Genomic DNA, 25,417 nt, shown 5'->3' with positions numbered 1-25,417 from the left:
TAGTTTCAGTGTCTTGTAGATGTAAAAAAAAAATATTAAAAAAATAAATCTAGATCAGCACAGTTTTTCTTACTGCTTTCACCAAAACAAGATAATTATGAAACTAGATAGCTGTACAGGCAGTATTATTTTTAATCTACATTATTGATTTTAGAGACAAAGTTCTTAATAGCATTGTTTTCCACTGAAGAATTTCAAAACCTATTTTCTCAGCTCTTAACAGTTCTAGAATTAGTTTATGCTGTCTATAACTACACTATATACAAACAGGTGTTACTATCACAGTGATTCTTAATAAAACCCTCCATAATAAATGCTTACTTGTTACAAAACATAACATTCAAGCTATACAAATACCAATGTAAAGAGTCCCTTGGTTTTTTGCTTTGTTCCACACTCAGGCTAAAAGCATCTATAATTTCTGATTTATAAAACAGTAAGCAAGACTTAAGCATAAGCTTGAAGGAACTACACACTAAAATTTGGCATTTATTATAACTTTCTCTAATGACTGCATATATATAATTTGCTAAAGTTATTAAATGTTCAGTAAAAAGTTGCTTTACATATTAAGCACCTCATTTCCCTAACAGGTGAAAACAAACTAAACCACGTAAGAATTCACTGTCAATGGAATTGCACGTTCCCATTTTGCTCTCAGATATTAGGTAAGTGTTATAAATCAGAAGAATGAAGCAGTTTTCCAGTTCAGTGAAATGGCAATGGCAAACATGCTGACATAAGCAGTGACATTCCAATACATGAAACAAGCACGTACAACAGCAAGTCAATCGCTGTGAGCGCCAATGGAAGCATCAAAGCAGAATTAACAGGGTAAACTTTTTCTACCTGCACACAAGGCATTACACACTTTTTATTTTCTTTTCTGGTTCAGTGCCCTGGTGTTTAATTTCTTCACTCGTTTTTACTCTGTCCCATGCATAGTCCCTTTCAAAGTAAACTCGGGAACATTCTCAACACTAATTCTTCCATTTAAATGAAGAAATCGGTATCCTTTTTAAAAATACACAAATAGAACTTAATGATATTTGCTGCAGGAAAATCAGTGCTAAAATATGTATACCACCATTCCTTTTTTTTTAAAAAAAAAGTTGCTTCTTTGCAAACTACTAGAACAGCGAAGCGTACAGACCCACAGAAAAATTCTGCAGTTCCACTGCTCAGAATAAACCAAATTGTGACAACCACATCAGTTTTATTTACTCCATATTTCTAAAACTCAGAGCATCATGAAATGGCATTTTATCTTGCAAGGAGTAATTCTAGAATTTTCTGAACATACTTGATTGAACACCAATGCTTTTATCAAAGTTGAGGATGTCACAATATCTTTGCACAATTCAAAATCAAAGATGTCATAGTAAAGTAAGTCTAAATTGAAGGAAAATTGATCTCCTATAACATAATTTGCCTTCAGACTTCTAGACAGATGCTTAACTTGACATGGATCAAAGATGTGCACGAAACATATACACTGATGAAAAAAAGAGAGTGCTATCTTTTTGAAAAAAGGCTTATTTGAAGATTAACAGAAGGCAACTGATAGGCTGTCTTCTCAATGTCATTCCAGAACCAAGTTCTTTCTTCACTCTCAAGTTTACAAAAAGTCGTGACATCACCTGCTTCTCCCCAAACCTTGCAGCAGCAGAACAGTTTCAAGATCAGTTTCTCTTCTAGGAAACCAGCTCTCTGACACAGAACAGTTTCAGAACCATCAAATCACATTTTATCCTTCACACCATTACCGCCAATTACTTTAACTATTACAGCTTGAAGCTGAGCAGATGCCTTTTAAGACTTTCCAAGAGGTTAGAGGGGCTATAACAATTTCCAGGAGATGCCCTGAATTGTTCTATTGTGACATCCCAGTGGCAATACCTTGTGATACAGTCTGCTGTAACAAATAAAGCTGTTTAGATGAGTTCATGCAAAGACACTCGAGTCAATGAGGATGGGAGTGAGGTAAGAGCTTGGAAACTTACCCAGAGCAAAGTACTCAAGCCCTAAAGATAGGTGAAAATGAAGGGGCAAGGGGAAAGGAATAAGACACGGGAAAGAAATATTAATCTATTTTCAAAAGGAAATTAATCATTTAGCTTCCAAAGGTGAAAGTTGGATAAACTGAGGCAATTGGGTAAAACCTGAACTACCTCATATCAAAAACTAAATGCTGCTAGGATTCAGTCTACCAACTAATTTGCTTCAGCACTCTGAACAAATTTCCTAAATGTGCTGTTTTTACAAAAGTAACAGAGGAAATCTTTTCAAAATAAGTAAACCACCAGGTGTCTGCAGCAAGGATTATATTTTATAGCCCACAAAGGACAACACACATCCATGGTTTTCTCAACAAATAGTTTGTGACGTTAGTAACCCATGAAACTCAATACAGACACCTAGAGAAATAAGGTGTACACACACACCTTTGCCTCAATAAAAAATGATATTCTGGACTCTGATAGGGCATTGAAACACATGAGGTTTTAATGCACAGGTGTCTGTAAGGTAAGTACAAATAGATTGCTGATTTATCCCACGAATACTTAGCTGGTAAGAAATATGTCTTGATTATTGAACTAACTTTTCTTAGCTTACTGTCTCTGATACGCTATCAAGATCAGCCTGGACTGTAAGCAACTAGTATACCACAACCTTCTACAGCCTAAACTAAGTAATCTTTAGAAAAACAAACAGGTAGATAAACATAACTTCCATAAGAGCAACAGGACTGACAAGTTCAAATTTTCCGAAACAATCCACAGATGTATCATCTATGGCAACTACAGTTTGTAGCAACTAGTGCTATTGTCAGCAAGTTTTTCATTTTTAAAACTTCTGAAATTAATCAACATGGTGCAAGAATATTCTGCGGCCATTTCTGCTCTCACCACAGCTCTGTAACATCTACCATCAAATGTGGGGAAAAGAACATTACCTGTGTTGGCATTTCAAGCTTCATGTGCTTAACACAGTGACTAAGTGCTTGCTCCTACTATTTACCTCCGCTTGCATGATAAGCATGAGGAATTAGTTGCTTCAACCTTCATTATTAGAAGGTTAGTTACGTATACTTGGTTTTGAACAAAAATTTTCTGTTACATAAAAACAACTTGGCCTTTGTGACACTGCTAAATTTAACTTAATGCCATCTCTTCTTACAGCACAATTATTTTGGACATTAACAAGTAACTCAGACTGTCTGGATAATCATTTTAGTCCACTCACTGTACTTCCATCATAGATAAGATTTAGACTCTTACAGTCTTGCCCAACAGCAGAATCTCCTCCTTTCATACTGATGTTCTACCACTGCTCTTCTTGAGGCAGCCTCAAAAAGAGAGACAACCCTGCAGGGTTCCAAAGGAAGCATACGGCAGAGCTCCCCCCGGGGTACGATCGGTTCAGCTGGGCAGGGAGGGCCAGCAGCTCGCAGGCGCCTTGCTGCAAGACGATACAGAACCCAGGAGCAGCCCCTAGCTCATATACAGAGAACATTCTGACATTACTCCGGGTCTTCCAAGATGCACTACTGGTTCCTTTTATAATTTGAAATTACTTTTATTAAGCCATACCATTAAATGTATGAAACAGTAAAAGTATTCTGAAGTCAAGTCACTTTCAAAGTCCAAACCTAACCATCCATCTAATTATTATGAGCGGGTCATTGATTAGTGAATCGGCAAAAGCTTTAAAACTCACAGTGCTTTGAGAAATTTTGATGGTGCCCACAGAAATTCTAAACCAGCAAACTCAAAGCACAGTAACATTAAAAAAAAAATCATAACCACCAAAAATAGGTCAAAGGTGGCTCGTAGTAAGTTTGGCATTTATGAAGTTAAAGGAGTACATTTAAGCTTTCCTAGAACAAAAGTTCAAATCCAAGGGTACATCTTTGCAATGCTTTACAAATACAAGTCACAGAATCAGGAAGAATTTTCAATACAGAAGATTATCATAGCAGTAATTAAAACAAACATGCTGGAACTTTGCAGAAGGGCACAGCTCCAACATACAGATCAATAAAATTGGCACATAAAGGAAAATTCTTACATGCTAGAATGTCAGGCACTACTGTCAATTGCTAAACATTAGTTATTTCTTTACTTGTCCAAATAGATTTATGAAGTATTACCAAAAATATTCTCCAAATTATAAAATCTGCAGAACATAAGATCTGAACATCAAGATGCACCACTGTACTTGTTTTTCCATTTTGAAGGTCTAATATCAGTTTTATCTGTTCAGTTCTACGTCTATTTTCAATTATACCTGAAAGTACTCTCTTTGTCATTTCTGCTGTTCGTACTCTGGCTGGCACAGTAATTTTGCAATAGGGATATTCTCGTGTTGATCTGTTCAAGAAGTTCTACAGCACCTTCTATTACATTGCTATATGTACCACCCCAGCTATTGTTTTTCTTTCAACCATACACGAGCTAAGCATGTTTGAAGTTCACCAACTGCTTCAGCATATAGGGATGCAATGAATCTATAAGCAAAAAATGTATGGTATCTAATTCAAACACAGAAAAGCTACAGATAAGTCTGGCTTACCACAATGGCATCACACTTCAGGAAGCACGCATAAGTTGGAACCAGTTCATTGGCAAAGCAAGCAAGACTTAAATCCTGATAATTAAGCTATAGGGATAAAAGCACTTCAAGCGAAGCAAACTGCATGTTTTCATCCAGGAAAAGAAGTATGTAACCGATTTTTTCCATGTTTTGCTCTAACTTAGCTCTGTACAAATGAAACAGGAGGTATGATCCTTTACAGAGTATGAAATTTCAAATTCAATCAGAAATTGAGTCTTTAAAAAACTCACACAACAGAACTGTTGTCAGCCTCCAGCACCACAGTTAGGTCCCACACACTCTTATCACTCATTCATGCACTTGTATGCAAAGAAATTCAAAATATGTAAATTTGTATCTTGTTTTATTTAAGAAGTACGCATATAACTGAATAAATCTCCATGCAAACTGGAGTTTTTAAGAGCTGTAAGTGAAAGACACAAAAAACCCAAGTGAACTTTACTTATCAGTTATGTAAGTAGGGCAAATTCAAGCTTATTTACATACTTTAAACTTTTCATTTTTGATAGAAAAGTTACAAACCCAAAATTAACACATCTTTCTATACAAGTCCAAAACCTACTTTGCACAGACCAAGAGAACTGACAATACCTGCTTTAGCTCTTCTTGATTATTTACGTTAACGATCTCAGCTTCCTAACATTTTTCACTCGCTGTGCTACACACTCCCCATGCTGTGTAGCAAGCTTCCAACAAAGCACCTTCAAAGACCACAGAAGAGTCAATCTGTTTACGGGCTATTTAAGCTGCAGGTCTGACAGCACAAGTCATCTGGGGCACTTTCTGATGTCTGAAGAGTTTCATACATGGATTGCCACCGTTTAAATAAGCACACATTAGAGCGCAGCCTGATGGTATTTAATTATTCAGTGACCTGACAGTCTAAAATAAATATTCAAAAAGAGAAGCCTTCAAGTTACTTGTTCCAACTTGATAGTCATTTTAAGCCATTCAATCAAACCGACACAGCTCCCTTAAACAGGGTACAATACTGAAAGCAGACCTACACCGAATTCACTCACTCCTCCCCTCCCAAGAACATATAATGGGAAAAGCAGTTAAGGACAAATCTCTCATAGCTTCCTTCCCATTCTGAAAAAATAGGAGAAATTTGGTAGTTATTTCTGCAAAACCCTTCATCTGGAAGTTTTAAGAGTCTTCACAGAAAGAAAACATACCTGCTATAGGCACATATCCAACTCCTTGTTGATACACAGTGGGCATCAGGACCACTGGCTGCGGCTGCATCATCATGGCAGCTGGCAAAGACTGGACACAGAAAACACAGATTAGAACTACTCAAGAAATAGAACAAAGCAAAACCAGCAATTAAAACAATTAAAGCAGTATTTTCAAAGCGTCACATTGCAAATCCAGGTTCAATATTACAATATGACTATACTAAGTGCTAAACTATATTAAGCAAAATCTCTGGCAAATTAACTGAACTACCATCCTTTTAAATGGCAATTAATTTGCCCATAAATCAATGTAAACACATCATGTCAAACTTTCGTTCTGCAGCAGTTTCACAAATTCTCTCACTGAAGCCAATTATTTCAAAACAGAGGTTTAATCAGCTTTCATATCTTATTCTTGAGAATTGACTACACAACATACTAATCATAAATTTTATCTTAGAGCAAACCTGAATGGTCCTAGCAGCAAATTTTAATTCAAGTCAATTATTTTTTAGGTAAACCAGATAAACACCCATTTACAACCTAACCAAAAAGTATTTACTGCCTTAAGTAATATTTTCAACTGCTAATCACAAAGTTCAGTATAATTTTATATATTATTTTAAACACTAGTACACACAAACACCCGGTAAGGTGCTATGGAACTACTTCTACTTCAACCTTAAAGTATCTCCCTCTCACTACCCAAGAAGCTTTTCTCCCTTCCTACTCCCACTCCAGGCTCAGCTTACCGTATACGACATAACCAGATTAATCATTCCTTCCTTGTCATCACCCTGCCTTCCACTCAGGCTATACCATTCATCCTCCACATTTCCTTGTTTCAGAGACTCAGGTATTGTAATGTGTGTCCAAGCGATACGGTCATCCATTGAAAATGCCCGCTGGGATATAATTTAAAAAAAAAAAACAAAACCCAAACATATTATCAACTTAATTATACTGGAAAAAAATAATCTTAAAATTATTCTTGACTTCAGTTTTATGCTATTTAATTTTATCAATTTTGGTTTCAAGTCATTAGTTTTGAAACTACTGAAGTGTCAGTAAATATTGCAGCCATCTCCTTTCCAACAAGGATGAATAATACTTAGAGTGGAATTAATAGACTGATTGCAGATATTTAATGATAAAAAACTGAAAACCTAGAACAGAACAATTCTAGAAATAAAACATATGTTTATCAGCATAGCCTGCGTGAATCTAGCGACATCGTATTAGAGGCCATTAAATGAATGTAAACAGCTTCTGTTCACAGCACTATGAAAGGCTGTGAGCTCCAGTAATTCAAGAGCAGATACGAGTACTGCTCCTGCCACTCCTGCTGCAGCCACGAAACTAGACAGTTCAACTCATCAACCAAGCCCAGGAAATAGCATCCAAAAGCCTCACTTGCATAATGACTGCACAGCTGCTGCAGTGTCAAGTTTTAACACACAGTAAGAGAGGCAGCAAAAAAAAAGAGGCAAACCACAGACCTCAGCATCAGTTGCAGACTCTTAAGTTTCTGCAAATAAATCCTAGTGACTACACACAGTCTATATTTGACATATATTCTCAGCATTTCTGAACTTGGGAAAGCTTCCAAGCTCCTTGTGGGTTAGAATAACACCGAAGAATTTCCGAGTAAAACAGCATTGTATAAACAGGCTATTTTTAATAGGGACAGTACAGAATATAAGGCTTCAGGGCATTTTGATAGTGAAGAGGAGCTTAACCACCACTCAAGACATTTTTGCTTCTCTTCCTTTGCACGGAACCCTGCTAATGCCCTTTATCAGCTACCAAAGTAACAGCTCTGATATTCCTGGGGAAGAGTAAAGCCTTATGGATTGCTGCTGTTGGGATTCTGAAAAAAATTTATCATCTCCCAGACAGCACAGCTAAGAAACAGCCTTTGGTAACTCAATCCTTTTTTGCAAGATTTCACCCAAACCTCAGTCCAAACACAGGAGATGGGGAGGAAGGAAAAATATAGTAGTTCTGACCTCATCAAATATCTCTAGATAAAAAGAGTCCACACCCGGGGGAACAGTGCACTGAATCACTTTGTTCCAGCGGGGGTTCTTGGCTCCGTTATGTGCTGTTGGAGTTTCATACACAGCATACCCCAGCCGTATTCGACAGTATGGATCCATGCGGGTCATTCCATAGTTCTTTGCCAATTTTGCCTGGAAAAAGAAGAAAGCCTGTAAGCATGTAATATTAACCATAACTTGAGAAGGTAATTAATATTAGTTCACAAAGAATCAAACACTGAAAAAGGACTAGATTCAATTATGAGGTAAACAGGAAAGAAAATGTCAAGAAAAACAGCACTCAGAGTTAAAACATAAGCCAATGACACCACTAAATGTCTGGGAGACCTTGAAAAGGGAACTTCTAGTTAACTTGACTGCTGTAGAAAATACACATCTTCATAAGTAACTGAAGGTTAGTTACTTCATACCAAACCAAAAGCTGTATGATTACAAGGAAATGGCAACAACTTCAATTTCTGTCTAGATATTGGCTCTCCAATATACAATCAACTTACTGCCATAGGTAGCCTGTCCCTGAAGTACTTTTAAATGACGAAATACAGAAATCCAGTAGCTTCAAGAATATCACACAATACAAAAGCACAAACTGCAACAGCAGTTTAACTGAGGTAAAGATCTAGTAGATCATACTTTCGGAAGTGATTAAAAACTTACTTAATTCAGTGTGAGCATTTGATATTACTTAATTCAGTGGGCAACTCAAGTTCTCCCTGACTGTAAAAAGAGATGTGGTACAGAATCAAAAAGATAACCAAGATCCTTTTGATGTAACACCAGAGGAATAGAGCAAACCAAGTTGATGACAGCCTTGAAGACAGCACAGAGTACTGCTGCACAGCTATATGCAAAGTAGAAATCAGACTTTTTTGGACATGGTGCTTCCCTGACTTGTACTAAGCAGCTTATAGCTCTTTTTATAGTAAGACAAGTGACAAAACGTAGTGCCTAGGATGCCTCCCACCTACAGAACATTTAAAGAACTGGAACAGTTGAGACTTGCGTACGATTTAGTGACAATGGATGAAGCTCTGGCCTGGAAAGCCCTTTTTTCCTTCAGGGAACATGCTGGTTCAGTAATTTATACGTTAGAGCTGGTGAGAAAGGCCTCAAAACAGTTTCTTGTAAATGTGAGCTTAACAAAGTAGGAAGGTTGGCACCTAGGTTATTCACTCTCTAGACTCTGAAGTCTAGCAGTTTAATCATAAAAGATAAAAAAGTTTATAATGAAGATTAACCAGTTTATCAAACTTCACCAAAAGGAAAGACACAATCAACCGTGCTTAGATAAACTCACCACCATTCCTATATGTCTGCAAGGAAGAAAAGCAGTAAAGTACCTTCCCAAACCTATTTTCTCATCTTCCGCCATTTTTTTAGTAACAGCATTAAGGCATGCTGCTCTATATGCTTTATCAACACATATTTAAATACAAAAGACTTCAACCAGTTTTTCATGTTCCACAGGTTAACTAAGCCATAGTAAATCTCCTATCCAGAACGCCACATGCCTCAATACACAGCCACGATTCCCACAGCTTTCTTGCCATGAACTCCGAGACAGGTACAGAAGACTATCTCTCGGGACACCTCGGGGTTGTACTGCCATTCAGAGGGACCAGGCCAGGCTGCCGAAGTGCACAGACAGGAATCACAAAGTTCAACAAACGAAAATGTAACGTTCTGCCCAGAGGAGGAATAACCACTGTACAACTATAGGCTGTAGGCTACCTGGTGGAAGAGCAGCTTTGCAGAGAAGCACCGGGGGGTCTTGGTGGACACCAAGTTGGAAACAAGCCAGCAATGCACCCTTGCAGCAAAGACAACAGACAGCATCCTGGGCTGCACTAGGACAAGCACAGCTGGCTGGTCAAGGACAATCATCCCTTCTACTCAGCACTGGGGAGAACATATACGGAGTGCTGTTCTCTTTAGTTCTGGGCTGCCCAGTAGAAGACACGGTCATACTTGAACAAGTCCAGCAAAGGGCCACTAATACAGTTGAAGATTTCACTTCAAAAGCCATCACAGAATGGCTGAGGTTGGTTGGGACCTCTAGACTATGTCTAGCCCAAGCTCCCCACTCAAAGCTGGATCAAACGCTCAGGCAAGTTCTGAGTGTCTCTATGGATGGAAGCTTCACAATACTTTTGGGCAACCTGTCCTGACGGCTGACAACTCTCACAGTAAAATGTTTTTTCATGTATTTAAATAGAGTTTGCTATATTTCAATTTGTGCTTACTGCATCTCTTGCCTTTCTTCTAAATAGTACTGAAAAGAGCCTAGCTGTCTTCTTCGCTAATACCTGATGGTGGGGACTACTCATTTAGATTCCCCCAACAGCCTGTTCCCCAGCTCTCTCAGCCTTTTCTTGTACGTAACATCCTCCTTAATCCTTGATTAAGGCACTGGCCAGGGTGGGATAGGGATGGGATGAAGTCAGGACTAAAACTCCAGGAGGTCCCCTCTAACTTCAACTATCCTGTGATTCTGTAACAAGTGGTTACTTACAGGCATGACATCATGAACAGCCGTTAGGCTTTATTCTTTAAGCAAAACAAAGATTTTTCTTATCTGCATAAGCACCTAAAAATAAACAAGGACTGAACCTGATAAGGACCAATATCAGCTCTGTCAGTTCACCCATCCAAACAGGGATCTGGATGTTTCTGTACACAGCCACTCAGTGAGATGCAAACCTTGTTCCTGAACACTGTACTGTCTGCCCCTTTTATCTGCTACAGGAACTTCTACCATCTATACTGACTGGAGCAACATCCCATGATAAAAAACCACTTTAAGCTGTCCAAGCAAATAGCCAAAGATGGACAACCTATGGAGTAGCATACAAGTTGTTAGAAACTGCTAGAGAGTCAAGAGAGACAGGACTTGTTACTTGATAAATGTTTTATTTCCTTATAGGCCTGAGCTTTAACCTGCAACATCTACCCCCACCTCTGCAAAAAAAAAATAAAAAATATACTAAAGCTTCTTCTACTATGCTCTAGAAGTGGTAACATTTTTCTGCTGATCAAAGTTGCACAAGAGGCTTCCAGTGTTACACTCTTTGAACACAGATTGGGAAACTCATCAGAACTAGAAAAAGGGCTGCAACTGAATGCAGTTCAAGTGTCTAGACATTCGAAGTAATGGACTTTGAAAAAGCATGACCCCAGGTTGCAAAGGACGGATATCAGCTGTGAAGGAACAAACTGACCAATGAAACGCATAGAAAGGAAGGATCAGTCCCTCTTTTCCTGAGAGACCCTGTATAGGTTTGCTCCCCAGTAAGGACCTCACCATGGAAGCTGTAACCATACATGTATTACTCCAGCCTTGGTGCAAAACTTGAGGCTAAATATCTCATTGGTATGTTTTTAGAAAATGACTTGAAAAGAGCACTTTTAAGTAGATGTGGTGTGTTAAGTCAATATGAAGAACATTTGGTATGTTAATGTAGGCAACCAGAATTTTGCTGAGACAAGTTTCAAAACCTGAAATCTTATGCATAATGAATGCATTAATACAGTACTGTCAATAGAAGAAAGAAGGGTAACAAGGGAAAAGAGGAGGTAGAAAATAAAGAGCTAGGACTATGCACTTGAGATTAATAAGAAAGCCTGAAAAAACCCCAAGAAAACCAGCAAATGCATTACAGGAAACTGGGATGGAACAGAGCAGTCACTTCAGGAAAAATATGTAAGGCAACTGCAGTTTCTTGTAATATTCTCAAAATTTCCAGTTCTTCCAATATTAAGTGTTTCTACAAGAAGCCTTCTGTAAAAAAAAAAATTATTTGATTATGTGCTATAATAGCAAGGTTTATAGGAAATTGCTGTACCATGCAGTTATGAAACATGAAGCTGGACAAAATGCTGATGTACAGTAACACATAGCTACAAAGTCTTTAAAAATTACTCATTCCTTATATAAAAGTCACTTAGTAACTCAAATTTTTGTAGCCACCAATCAGAAAAATTAGTTGTATTAACTAATTACAATTATTTAATTGTACAAAGAAGGTACTGCTTATACCTGTACTACAGTGATGCTGAGTCTGCCCACTGTACCCATTGGTCCTCCATACTGTAGCTGCTGAGCCGCCTGGGCATCCAGCTGGATCTGCTGTTGCTGCTGCGTTGGGGTAATGCGAAGAAAATCTTGAGGAAGTTCACCAACATAGACCTTAAAAAAGAGAAGGAAAAGAAAAAAGCCCTTCAAACTTCAGTCTTCCAATTTCATAACGGGAAAGACAGAACATAAATAAAAGCTTAGCAAAAACATTCAACAGAATTTTGTCTAGTTCTCTCAGCATGAACAAAGAACTAGTTAAATGACAAAACTGTCAACTCATGTGGAGAATGTTCTCATACTTTCAAAACCACGAAATTCCAACATAATCCTCTGAAAAACGTACAACATGCAGAGCAAGGCTGCTCTGCAACTGAACATGTAAGTAGTCCATACAACAGCCAGAGCTACCAAGTCTTCTAACCCATTCACATAAGCCAGCTGATGGCACCCAGCTCTTTCACTTATCACTCATGTTGCATCCAATCATTCCTGTGACAAAACAGCATACTGTTGTCATTCGAAAAAGTCACGTTCACAGTCACCTTCAAGACAGATCATAAAGACAATGTTTCCTACGAACCATAACCATATGGACATTTCTTCAACATAACTGTCATGGTTTAACCTCAGCCAGCAACTAAGTACTGCACAGCCTCTCACTCACTCCCACCCCCTGGTAGGATGGGGAGAAGAATCGGAAAAAAGGTAAAACTTGCAGGTTGAGATAAGCACAGTTTAATAATTGAAATTAAATAAAACACAGTAATAATATAATAATAGTAATTAAAAGGGAGACAACAGTAAGAGAGGGAAATAACACCCAAGACAGACAAGTGATGCTCAGCCCCCGCTAACCGACACCAGCCAGTCCCAGAGCAGTGATCAGTGGTCCCCAGCCAACTCCCCCGGGTCTATACACTGAGCGTGATGCTCGGTGGTACAGGATAGCCCTTTGGCTGGTTCCGTCAGCCATCCTGGCTTCCTGGGCACCTCCTCGGTGGCAAAGCATAGGGAACTGAAAAGTCCTTGACCTAAAGTAAGCGCTACTTAGCAGCAGCGAAAAAAAAAATAATAAAAAAAATAATCAGTGTGCTACCAACTTTATACTCATACTAAATTCAGAAACACACCACTGTACCAGCTACTAGGAAGCAAACTGACTCTATCCCAGCTGAAACCAGGACAATAACCAAGAATTCTTCAACATAACAAAGATGCCCTAATGCTTTCCAGTGTTAAGCATGGCCGGCCTGCAACAAACCCTGGGGACAAAATTCCACCATACTCAAAGCAATAATGGAGGAATACAAAACCTGGTTTATCACAAGAAAGAACCATCATGAAAAGTTCAAAGCAGAAGCACACTAGAGGAATTCAGTCACCTGTGCCAATATGAATCAGCAGCCACTGTGTATTTTCTGTTAGCTTTATGGTAAGAGAAGGGGAAGTTTCTACCTATTACTTGTCAATTCTATTCCTGTCAATTCAACAACTTGGGTTGTTTCTAGGTTTTTAAATGCTCAGTGCACATTATTAATAACACATTTAGTGAGACCATCACATTAAATAACAAGAATTCTATAATAAAGTATTTTAAAAGTGGTATATAAAACCTATCATCACGCTGTACTCATTCCTGTTGTCTATAGAGTTGCTTACATATTTAATACAGACCTGTCCACTGCATCAAGACAAAAAGACAGTGCAATTGCTTATGTTGCAATCCCAGGCAGGATTACTCAATTGTGTTCCGGCAGATGCAAGCCTACAGAACATAATTTAAGACGTTAACAGGCCTCTAGGACATAGCTTTTGAAGATCAGACAGCACTTGCATGTAAAGATTGCATCTTGGAGACAGGAACTGCAGCTCTTGCCAAATCACATTGTATGTGACTATTGCTGAGAGCCTCAGGATCCTGGCAACAGTAGGTGTTACATGCCAGAAAGGAAGTTTATCAAAAAAGCTAAGGAAGTACTGAATGCCTGCTGCTAGGCTACTGGGAGGGAGAAGTGGGAACCAGTCTTGCTTACAAGCATCTTAAGATTTTGCAATTAAGATCTTAAGTAGTTTAAGTTTTAAGAAGTAGGAGGGGGGAAACCAGGTGTGGAGAAGGAGAAAACTAAGCTAAAAGATAGCACTGACATTAAAAGAAAGCTTATCTAATTAAGTTAGGCTGGAAATTAGACAGGGTCTTGTAACAGCCTTCTCAGTAGAACACACATTATAAAAAAATGAGTTAAGTTTTAAAATAAAACATAATCCATTTACAAAAGACTTGGAATGGCACTAGAATTAGCAAGGCAGTGCCATTTACAACACAGCAGGTCCCCTCCAGCCCCTGACCTCTAGGAAGTTTCAAATCTGCTATTATCAACATCTCTAAGAGTAAGCATCACGAAGATTTCCCACAGTCAGAAGTGGTGCCTGCAGCCCTGAAATCACATTCCCGCATGTGCAAGCTCCCTCTGTCAACTTCTCAGAAAACAGGATAGCACGCGTCACATTTCCACCATCTTAACATGGAGATTGGACAACAGAACTCTAACATTGTTAAGTCACCCAAATACTGCTGCAAAATAAAATATATAAACTAGTCTCTATACTGGGGTCCAGAAGGGACAAAAAAGATCTGCAACGGAGACCAAAGTTTACTTACAGCATCTAAGCTAAGTGATTCATGTATCTCAACGAAAGCTACCTTGTAACTCTGGAACTGCAAAGCACACACACAGAAACTGAAAACAGCTGGTGTAATTAAGTCCTCAAAAGATCCAAGTGGTAAACCCCTCCAAAAGGAAGAGCAGGGAACAGGAGATCCATATGCTCCCACCTTGAACGTTCAGCTCTGACCAAGATCTGGTACACAAGTCCCGGTGATAGGTGCTTATTGAGGAAAATCCACAACTCAGTAAGGTCTTATGCTAATTATCAGTTCATTCCATATTGATGGAGACATACCAGTAGTGTGCCATCTTTTTATCTGTAAAGAAAACAGGCTAATTTGTCTTCCTCGAAGCATTTAAAAGCTCCTGCCACCTCCAAACTTGAATCAAAAATACACAGTTACATAACTAGAGTTCAGCCACAGTTTTTGTTTTTAAAGCCAGGAGGACCTAAATGGCAAGCCTGTATCACCGATCCTACTCAACACCCATCAAATGCACTTCTCTCACTGTAACAACTTTTAAGAAATAGCATGAAATTCAAACCTGCTCTGCCATTAGCTGTAGAACAAAAAAAAAATATTCAATATAAGATTTGAATTTTACTGGAACTTTCAAGCATTGCCTTTCAAAAATATGAATTATCTAAAACCACAATAACATTGCCCCTCCTATCAGCTACAACCACCTAAGGGCTACTTTTGAGAATCTTCGAAGTGAAACACTGCAGGTATAAAAACTGCATCTCAACTCCTTCAGACTGAAGGCAGCACGATGTTCCACAGCTATTCAAGCTCATTTAGAACTGGGCTGTCTCAGTCTCACCTTCCTGTTTTCACCCTCATTTCTCGCACAACATTCAATGGTGCCAAGGCAATTTTAAAGTGCATTAGTGCAGAGGGCTGACAGAAGAAAATGAAACAAATGTTGGAGATAAAGGGAAGTCATCAGGACCCTTACCTCACCAACTGATCATGTGAGTACCAGTACATACATCAGGGAGGGAAAGGGAACACACAGCCCCAGACAACCACAAGCACCCTGACTTACCAAACCATGTGCCATGGCAAGCACACTCAGGGAACTGTAAATAAGGTTTCCACACTAACAATTACCAAGAAACTCTAATACTAGGTTTAAACAAGTTTCATGTTAAAGAGCTTTAAACACCTAGCTACTCAGAAAAGTTCTAACCATTCTCCTTTAAATGGTTTCACTAAGTAAGAACAAGTGAGTGAATGAGCAGGAATTTTGAACTATTATTCTATGTTTTGCACACCAAATGAAAAATCGGCACCAGATAGGACGCATCCAGAAGTCCTGAAAGAGCTAGCTGATATTTTTTAAGGCTAGTCTCTCTCATCTTTAAAAGGTCATGGAGATTAGAGGAAGCTCCCTATGACTGGAGACAGACAGATCTCATACCCAGCTTTCAAAAGGGCAAGAAGGATGACCTGAGGAAGCACAGACAGGTCAGCTTCACTTTGGTTGGTAAGAAAATCATAGAGCAAATACTTCTGGAAGCCATTTCTAGACACATGAGGAAAAGAGCAGGGAGTAGGAATGGCCAGCCCTTGCCAAGGCTTTGAAAAGAAAAAAAGCCTGATTACTCCAGCTGCCTTATACAATAAAATTAATAGAATTGGTAAACAATACGGATGAAAAAACTGGCTGGGTTGCTGAGCTCAGAAGTTACAAGTTCAGTGGTTAATGATGCCGGAGGTGGATTAAAAGCAAAGCTTCTCAGAGGTCTGTGCTGAGACTAACTTATGTGTCTAATATTTTTCCTTATCAGTAACCAGAGGTGAAGACAGAATGTACCCTTATCAGTTCTGAGGACAACACAAAAATTGGGGCAGGGGAATGACCGGTATACTTCAGGACAGGACCAACAACCAGAGAGACAGAAAAAATTCAGTGGCAGGAATTCCATGAAATTCAGCAAGTGCAAAGTCCTGTACTTTGGCCAGAAAAATCCCTGGCACCAGCACAGGCTAAAGAACAACTGGCAGGGGTGCAGCTCTACAGAGGGAAACATGCGGATCCTTGTGCAGAGCAAGCTGAACATGAATGAGCAGAGCACGCTCACAACAATGAAGCCTAACAGCATACTACACTACATCCACAGAAGCCTAGCCAGCAGGCTGAGGAAAGCAATTGTCTCCCTTTGCTCGGCACTCATTAGACCACATCTGCAACAATGCAACCCATTTGGGGGCCAGCAGTACATGAAAAATGATAAACTTGAGTAAGCCCAGCAAAGATCCACCAGGATGGCCCATGAAAAGGGCTGTAGCGCAAGACTTGTGAGGACAGACTGAGGATTTGTTTAGAGTAGAAGAAACTTGGGATGCACCTTGCTTCCAGTATCTATGAGGAGGTCATTAAGAAAACAGAGCCAGGTTCTCTTCTGAGATGCAAGGCAAGAAGAAAGGAGACTTCAGCTGTCAAACTGAAACAGGGGATGTTTGCTATTAAATAAGGAGGGAAAAGAAATTAATTGCAGGGGCAACCACAGCAAGGAACAAACTGCCCAGCAAGACTGCAAAAACTCTCACCTTAGAGATTTTGAAGAACCTGCCAGAAAAAACCCTGAGCAACCTGGCCCAAATTAAAAATTGACCATGTTTTTAGAAGAAGGTGGGACAACACGGACTCCTGGCATCCCTTCTACCCTGAACTGTTCTAGGATTCTACCTAACTCATGTTATAGCATGACACATCTGGTTATACTCCTGTAGAACTGTACTCAAAGGCTCTACATAAGCATTTCCATTTAGAGATGGACACAGAAACAAATAACAGCAATTAAGTTTACTACATTTATGGATTTCTGCTGTTTGGTTCTGCGTTTGGGCTTTCTTAGTGTTGTTTTGTTTTTCTTTTTTTAAACATCCCAAAAAATGTGTCAGGTACTGCAAGGTACCAGACACTTCTCCTGTTCTTATGATTTTTCCTGTTGCCAGAAAATTTCCATCTATTTTGTTGCTTCTGTTGTTTCCATATGCCTACCTGTAAATACTTTATGATCCTACAGTCATCACCTTAATAGGATTTTCCCTTTCCCCCTAGTACACCACCTATATTTACTGCCAACCAAGTATTTTGCCACTAGCTGCTGCCTCTGGATTTTCCCAGCACATCTAAATTAGTCCAAGACACTAACATTTAAATATTTGCAAAATACATTCCACCGTGCAAAAGCATCACTGTTAATAAAGAAAGTTTGGTTTTACTGAAGAAGAAATCAATATGAACCATTTGATTATAATCAAAAGAGATTCCTTCACTAAAACAATAATTCTGAAATCTTGCAGAGTATGGCAGGAACTACTGTATATAAACAGACGTTAAAAATTACAGATAGAGTGAGTGTCCATAAGACATCTGAAATTCAAGAAGCATTTATAGCATATTTGAGTTTCATGCATTTGGACTGCACTCAAGGTAACAGGAATAATATCGGGAAAAGCCACAGAAACAGCTCAAAACAAGGAAAACCCCAAATTCATATTGGGATTATCATTAAGAAGAAGGATAATTGCCATCAATTCCAGGAACAGACTTCTGTTTTTTTCTACTCTACTACTAGACATACCAGTACAAATCTTTCTTTCCTTCAAGTCCTAGTTACAAGAAAATGTCATTGAATGCAACAGAAAACAAGTCACTTAGTGTCTTAAGGTACTTCTTTTACCTGGTAGAAAGCAAGAACTTCAAAGCATCATCAATGCTGCCCTCAACATTTTCTGTCAAAGGAACATGCTCCAGAGACCAGATCACAGCACTTAAAAATTAATTCACATTTTGCTTAGAAACACTCAATTTCATCTTACTCCCTCAACTTTTTGAACAACTTCTGGAATCTGAAATGATTGCAACAATGTGTCTTAATGAGATTTCCATATTCATAGACCAAGATTTTAATAGTACATATATCCACATTCTAGGAAGAAACAAAATATCTAATAAAATATTCAATTATACCCGAAATTATCAACACAATTATTCTGGTTATAGGACTTTGTATTCAAAATTGCTTGTGTGACAGCATAACATGTATCAGTACTGGACAATACAAACAGGAATTGCTTCTTCACCACCTTTGTTCAGAAAAAAGATAACAAAGTTCTGAAGAGTCGCGACAAAACTTCCAGTAATACCAGAGACAACAAAACTAACATAGTTAAATGACAGTATTAGGACAAGATGAGAGAAGTCATTATAAATATAAATATAGCCTGGCCATTAGAAGATTTCCAATCATCTGAGTAGTGATTATTAGGGAAATTGGGAGCAGAGATCCAGGTAGTCCTAGTTTGGTACTTGATCTAATTTTGGTGGATCTGACCTACTTGCCAGCATGGTCAATAATCACAGATACTAATTTTGGATTTGCTTAGCTAGCTAAGGAATCACAAATACAAGGTTTTGGTGTCTCAGATTTAACCTGAAGCCTGATCAAACCAATTATTAATAACTCTCACTTGGAAAAATATATCATTTAGCAGCCCTTATATATTCAGCCACAGTTTAGATTTCAAGTCTGTCCTCAAAAGATCACAAAATGTGGAAACACACTGATTCCATAACATCCTGAAAACAGCCAGAGAAATCTGTATTCTAGCAGAATATTTACCAGTAACAGACAGGGTGAATTCCAGTTCTGTTTCTTCTGAAAAACTTAACAGCAAACAGAAATTCTAATTATTCACCAAATAAGCATCATCATAAACTGGAAAGCACAGGTGTAAGAACAAGACTGGCAACAGTATAGCAGCATACTTTATTTTCTTACCTGCACAAAACAACCTTGAATGTTTTCTCACCTGTTCAAACAGAAAGGGACAGAACTGTTCTCTCCAGCACTAAAGAGAAAATGTTTCCCAATCCTTTAGCACCGTTTAGTGGCTATTCATTTGTAACGCAGCTGTATATATAAAAACAAGTAGAATTCTATCTTCTCTAGAGAGAATTAAGAAAGGCTGGCATGTAACCTATCAACATCCTGACCTGTGAATGGCAGCTTAATACTGCAAAATTTAAGTCATTTGAAAAATACTCCAATCTCTAAAGCGGTTAAGACAAGGAAGAAAAGAGTGCACAACAATGTTAGGAAGATATAGGAAAAAAACCCAAAAAATTTAAAACCAAAAAGCCAAAGTTGTACAAGATAAATCATCATATGCCTTTCCAATTGTCAGACTCAAATCAATTTTAAGTAACAAAAGACTGCCAAGAGCTTATACAGGAGCACCTGGTTAATTCTAAAATAAGACATCTAGAAGAGTAACATTCCAAGTGTTGTGATACACGTTCTTTAAAACATTTCAGAAAGGCTAGGCAGTTATGATTATCAAACATCTGTAAGATTGTAGCCATGTCCAAGAAGATTCTAAAATCTTAGCCCAGGAAGAATATTTCATCAACCTAAACCAAGCAGATATTCAAAGTACTTCACTGAATACCAACAAGGTGCTTAGCACCATAGGCAAGTAAAACTTCTCTCAAAAAGAAATGCCACTACATCGCAGAGAGAAATATCTGCAGTTTCACCTTCCCGCAAACCCAGACTGCGGCCAGGCCTCCTGTCCCTTCTGTCCAAACCACTTGGTTACCTGTCCCTTCTGTCCAAACCACTTGGTTACCCGTCCCTTCTGTCCAAACCACTTGGTTACCCGTCCCTTCTGTCCAAACCACTTGGTTACCCGTCCCTTCTGTCCAAACCACTTGGTTACCCGTCCCTTCTGTCCAAACCACTTGGTTACCCGTCCCTTCTGTCCAAACCACTTGGTTACCCGTCCCTTCTGTCCCTACTCCCACATCAATTCCCTCAGTCTCCCCCATCTCCTCCCAACAAACCCAAGACTAAGTGAAATTACTTTTAAACAAACTCTGACCGTTTTCCAGAAATTTATATTATTTTGAGTAAAACCTGGTACACTCTGACAGAATCCTACCTGGGTGCCAGCACCCCCAGCGCTGCACAGGACCTCTGGGGCCAGCCGCTGGTGTCTTCTCTTGACACCATCAAGAGACAACAAAACACTTTATTACCTTAATCTTCCACTTAAAACTTTTCTTCCAACGCCACAACTATTACCACAATCCTTGTAAAAGGACTCTGTTCTGAAGACGGGACAAATAAGGCACGTTAAGGAATTAAATCGATGATCGTGTAGTGTTACTGCCAGGAGATAGCACCAAACAGCGATGCGGTTTTCCAAGATCAGCAGTTTAATAACTCGGTGCTGTGGCGCTTCACCGAGGCTGCACAGGCGCACACGCAAACCCTGCTGCTTCTAGTCGTTTAAATTGTTTAAGAAACCTTATGTCACCTGCAGAGCCACCTCCTCTTGCCAAGGACTACCAGATCCTTCCAGAGCAGGGGACAGGGACAGCACAGCAGCGGAGGGCTGATGTTACACCGCAGCACGCACCCCTCCGCGGGGCAGCATTAGCCCGGGGCAGCACCCACCCCGGCACCGCGGGCCCGCCGCCGTGTGACCGCTCCGGGGGCGGCCGCCTCTGCGCGCCCCGCCGGCCCCTGAGGGCGCAGAGCTCTGCCCCGCTCCGCAGCGGTTCAGCTGTGGGTAGGCTTAAGCCGCCCAACCCTTCGGAAGGCCGCGGACAAAGGGTGGGCAGAGAGCCGCCCCCACCCCGCAGGAGCGGCTGCCGCCCCCTTCCCCGGCGGCTCTCCGCCAGGCGGAGGAGCAGCAGGCAGGCAGGCTGTCCCGCCCCCGCCCCCGCATCCCGGGCAAGCGGCGAGCGCTCGCCCCGCTCCACCGCGCGGCGGGCGGGACACGAGCAGGGCGAGCCCGCCCCCGCCGAGCGGCGCCGCAGCACCGGCCCGAGGGGAGCGGGAGCGGGGCCGGGGGCCGAAGCCCAGCGCAGCCCCAGCCGGGCCTCGCCTCACCGGCCCGGCGCCGCGCAGTCACAGGAGCGAGGGGGAACCTTCGCCCGCCGCGGCACTCACCGGGCCCCGCTGAGTGGTGACGGTGGTGGCCATAGCGGCTCGCTCGGGCCCAGACCCCTCCTGCCGCCCCGCCAGGCCGCCGCTCCGCCGGGGCTCCGCGGCCGCCGCCAGCCGTCACTCAGCGCTGCCGCCGCGTCAGCTGACCCGGCCCCGCCCCTTCTGGCGGGTTCCAGGGCCGCGCCGTGCGCAGGCGCGCAGGGACGGGGCGGGCGCCGCGGGCAGGTCCCCCCGCGCACGCGCGTAGCGACCCCCGAGCGGGGCGAGCGGGGCGGCTCCCGCGCACGCGCCCTTGTGCCCTGCCGGCACGGCGGTGCGGCGCGGCCCGCTGACGCTGGGGGGCGCCGCGGCGCGGGCCAGGAGCCGGCACCTGGGGGCTGCGGCCGGCGGCCCCGGCTTGGCCCGGGGTCCGCGGGGTCCCCCCACCCCGGTTCGGCCCGCGGGTGCAGCGGGTGCCTGGCAGGGCCGCTCGCCTTGCGCTGCCCGCCCCGCCCCGCAGCTCATCCAGCGCGGCCCTGCCTGCACGGACAAAAGCAGCTTTCATGTTCATCCCTGTGCTGCTCTGGGAGATAAAATTTGATCATTTCAAAGCCTATTTAAATAACATAACTCTTTCCTGTTGTTAGGATCTGCTGTATGAATTTAGCCCTTAATTAAAATTCTAGTGTAGATTTTGGCAGCTGGAAATAGAACAGTGCAATTAGGAATGCTCCAAATTTAGCACTAGCTTTTTTTCCCCCCACTACCCTAGCATCTACTTGCAGCAGGAACAGCCTCGTCTTTTTACTGGTGTCTTGATACTCAGAAAAACACGTACTGCCGACAGGAGTGATGGGGAGCCCCTGAACCAGCTGAACGCCAATAGCCAGCAGAAGAGAAGGGCTGCAGCGCCCCGCACCCCTGCCCACGCTCTTCTGCTGGAAGCAGAATTCAGGTCAGCCTACAAAACCATTAAAGCAGCACATCATCCTTCCCTTGTTCCTGCCACCAGAAAAGAAACCAAACCTGAAAAGACACGTTGGGGGGGAGGGGTTCTTTAAAAAGAAAGGTAATTTCCCCCCCTTTGTTTCTTTTGGGGGTGGGTGGGTGTATTTTTTAGTTTAAGTCTTGAAAGATCCTTTTGACGTAGGTTGTTTGGGTTTTTTTTCTTTGCAGGGAGAAGGGGTTAAGCTGCTTGGCGAAGCTACAGGGACTAGATTTTTTTCACTGCCCCTTGTATAAGCCTTTCAGCAGAGACAGTACTCTGTATGAAGGGGCAATGCAATGTCAAATTAAGCCACATGATTAAGAACATTCAGCACTTACAGTATCAGATATGTGCCCTGTCTGTATGAACCTTCTGTACCAATACAGTTAGCATTGTACAAACATTAATTTATAACAGATGCTACCCAGATGTAGCCTCTTTCATGAACTCTAAATCATCCAGCAGTTTTGATGGTTAAATGATAGCTGTTTCTTGAGCCAACACGGTTAAAACGGTAAGTAAAACCCACAGAGGTAACAGAAGAAGATCAGTGCTCATCTCCATAATTACAATCCTGACATCATCAGGGCAGGTTGGAGGGAAAAGAGCATTAACAAGCCTCATTGTTATTTTTACATCTAACAAGCTAGGAAATCAGTTTTAGGTAAGTCATGGGCAGTTATTTTAGTAACTTACGTAGTTTTACTTACCATGGATTTCATTCTAAGACCTGGTCTAATCACAACAATCTCAAAGAAGTTAGACATGAGACAAAATTATTGTCCCTATAAAATTTATATCAACAGAAAAAAGTAGTAACACTGCCTCAGAGATTCCTGAGGTTTTGCTCATCCAGAGATAGGCAGTGACTAGAGTGAACATTGTGCCTTCCTGACAGCACCACCATTTTCTAACTGCCTCTTTTATTTTCCTGTTTTATTATTATTCCTAGGAAATCCACAGATAATCTAAACACTTATTTTTAATCACCATTTTTAAACTATGCAGTAAAGGATTTGCGGTTAAATAAGCCCCCACTCTCCCTAGGGTAAATTAGTACCTGAAGGTGGCCTGGAAACGCTACAAAAATACCGGCTTTGCCATCTGGTGGACATCCACGACACAGCAAACAGCCTTCGCCCAGGAGGGACAGGTGGTTCTGCTTCCCCAAGTGCGGTATCATCACAAATAGGGAGCACCGGTGCAAAAACATTAGCGAGACATCTGATGTCAATGTAGTAATTAAAGTGTGAATGTAAGCCATGGGAAAGGTGAGAGAACAAGTCATAAAACCCTGTTATTTGCAGCATATGGTCATCATTAAAAAAAGGTTGAAAGGTAATTAAAGAAGCCATAATGACAATAAATTGCGTTTATCTTGTAATAAAAATTTAGATGTCAGTTTCTCCTGTATCAGCCTTTCATTCTGATTCCCAGTCTTTTCTCTGTTCTTCCCAGTTCTTCATTTGGCCCTCCCAGAATCTCTCCTTTTCCATTGCCTCATCTGTTCTTTCCAAAATGCTTCTACCCCTTTTGCACCTCCTCTCCATCCTCTCTTTTGCTTTGATGCTCTCTTTCATCTCCCACATCTTCTATTAAACTTGCTTCTACAGATCTGTCATAAGCCCCATGTTCTCTGAAATTTCACCTGGAGCTTTCCATTCACATTTTTTTATAAACTCATCTCCTTGCTCCCAGCTGCTGGCTGGGTAAGAGGTAACACATTTCCGAGCTCTCCATGCCGTTTCCTCAATACGAGGCCAAATGCCAAAGATGACAATTACCTTTGCTGAAACCTTTGACTGGTGGGATCACTAATATGGTTTATTTTCTGTAACCAGCTACCTATTTTTATGAAATTTCTAAGAGCTTATTATCTCTGAAGAAGTTAAGTAAAAACTGAATGAAATTGGACAACAGGTTGGAGAGGTGTAGAGAGAAACAAATATATGTCCATATATAGTGATTGCTTGGAAGTTATCAAATAGGCGTTGCTCCCTAGCCCGTCTCCAGAATCTGAAAGTGTAGACACCACCCATGCTTTTCTCCATAAAACCAGAAACTGATGTCTCATGGTACAGAGGAGAGTAATGCACAGGATGCCGTCCTCACCGAAGAACAGTTACAGCAGAATTCTTGCCAAATTAACGTTGTGCTTGTTCACAAAACCAGAAGGGACACTTGAAAGGTTGTGGAAAGTCTGATACTATGGGAGGAGTGACGGAACACAACGCTCCACGGGACAGCAACTAAATTTTGGCAGCTCAGTGTTGGGGTCTAACCTGTCAGATCTACAAAATTGTAGACAGCAGTAATTAGTGTCGTGAGAGGACTACATTTGTACCTCTTTAAAAATCGTGCCCCTTTAGGAAGGTCAAGCCTCCCAGTTTATTTAGGTGAGATACATAATAGAATCCTTCAGCCAGAAAGTGACCTTTTAACTGTTAGCTGATCTCTTCCCCCGGGAAAGCTCACAAGTGAATTGGGTGGTTACATTTTATGTACATTGGGGAGTTCCCACATCATTTAAACCCTGTTTGTTTATTATGGCTTACGAAGACAGCGAAGTCACAGGAATGTGTTTTTTAAATGCACTTATAGCTAAACTAAGCTGACTAAGCTAGTGCATAAAAGCAGAGTAAAAAAAATCATGGCTGTGATTTGTTTAGTTCAGAGTTATCCATCTGACCCTGCAGAGACCAATGAAGGATCTCACCATGAACTAGCAAAACAAGTTTTCAGTTAAGTTTTGTAGATGCTACAAGCACACAAGAATATTGTGGGATGGCTACGCATCACTTGTAACACTGGCTTGGGTCTCAGGCAAGGTCAGCCCTTTTCACCATGTCCCCATAGGACTTTAGATGACACACCGAGA

The 25,417-nt window shown here is 41.1% G+C and overlaps 1 protein-coding gene across 5 annotated transcripts in view; it reads right to left on the bottom strand.

Moving 5' to 3' along the window:
• The window catches only part of LOC119154485 (toll interacting protein), a 66,093-nt gene that overhangs the window by 5,009 nt on the left and 35,667 nt on the right, over positions 1–25,417 (bottom strand). For 2 of the 5 annotated variants that reach the window (XM_037402062.1, XM_037402063.1), the window contains 5 exons: positions 11,895–12,044; positions 7,808–7,990; positions 6,551–6,703; positions 5,796–5,886; positions 2,004–2,024 (listed from right to left, as the gene is read on the bottom strand). In XM_037402062.1, the coding sequence (XP_037257959.1) occupies positions 2,004–2,024; positions 5,796–5,886; positions 6,551–6,703; positions 7,808–7,990; positions 11,895–11,933 (487 nt within the window). In that variant the 5' untranslated portion in view covers positions 11,934–12,044. Of the gene's footprint in view, positions 1–2,003; positions 2,025–5,795; positions 5,887–6,550; positions 6,704–7,807; positions 7,991–11,894; positions 12,045–20,937; positions 20,962–21,575; positions 21,722–25,417 lie in introns of those variants that run through there. The other 3 variants (XM_037402060.1, XM_037402064.1, XM_037402061.1) reach the window with 3 other exon arrangements.

Source organism: Falco rusticolus, chromosome 10 (assembly GCF_015220075.1).
Source record: "Falco rusticolus isolate bFalRus1 chromosome 10, bFalRus1.pri, whole genome shotgun sequence".
Lineage (NCBI taxonomy): Eukaryota > Metazoa > Chordata > Aves > Falconiformes > Falconidae > Falco > Falco rusticolus.
This window is presented reverse-complemented; position numbering and strand designations above follow the sequence as displayed.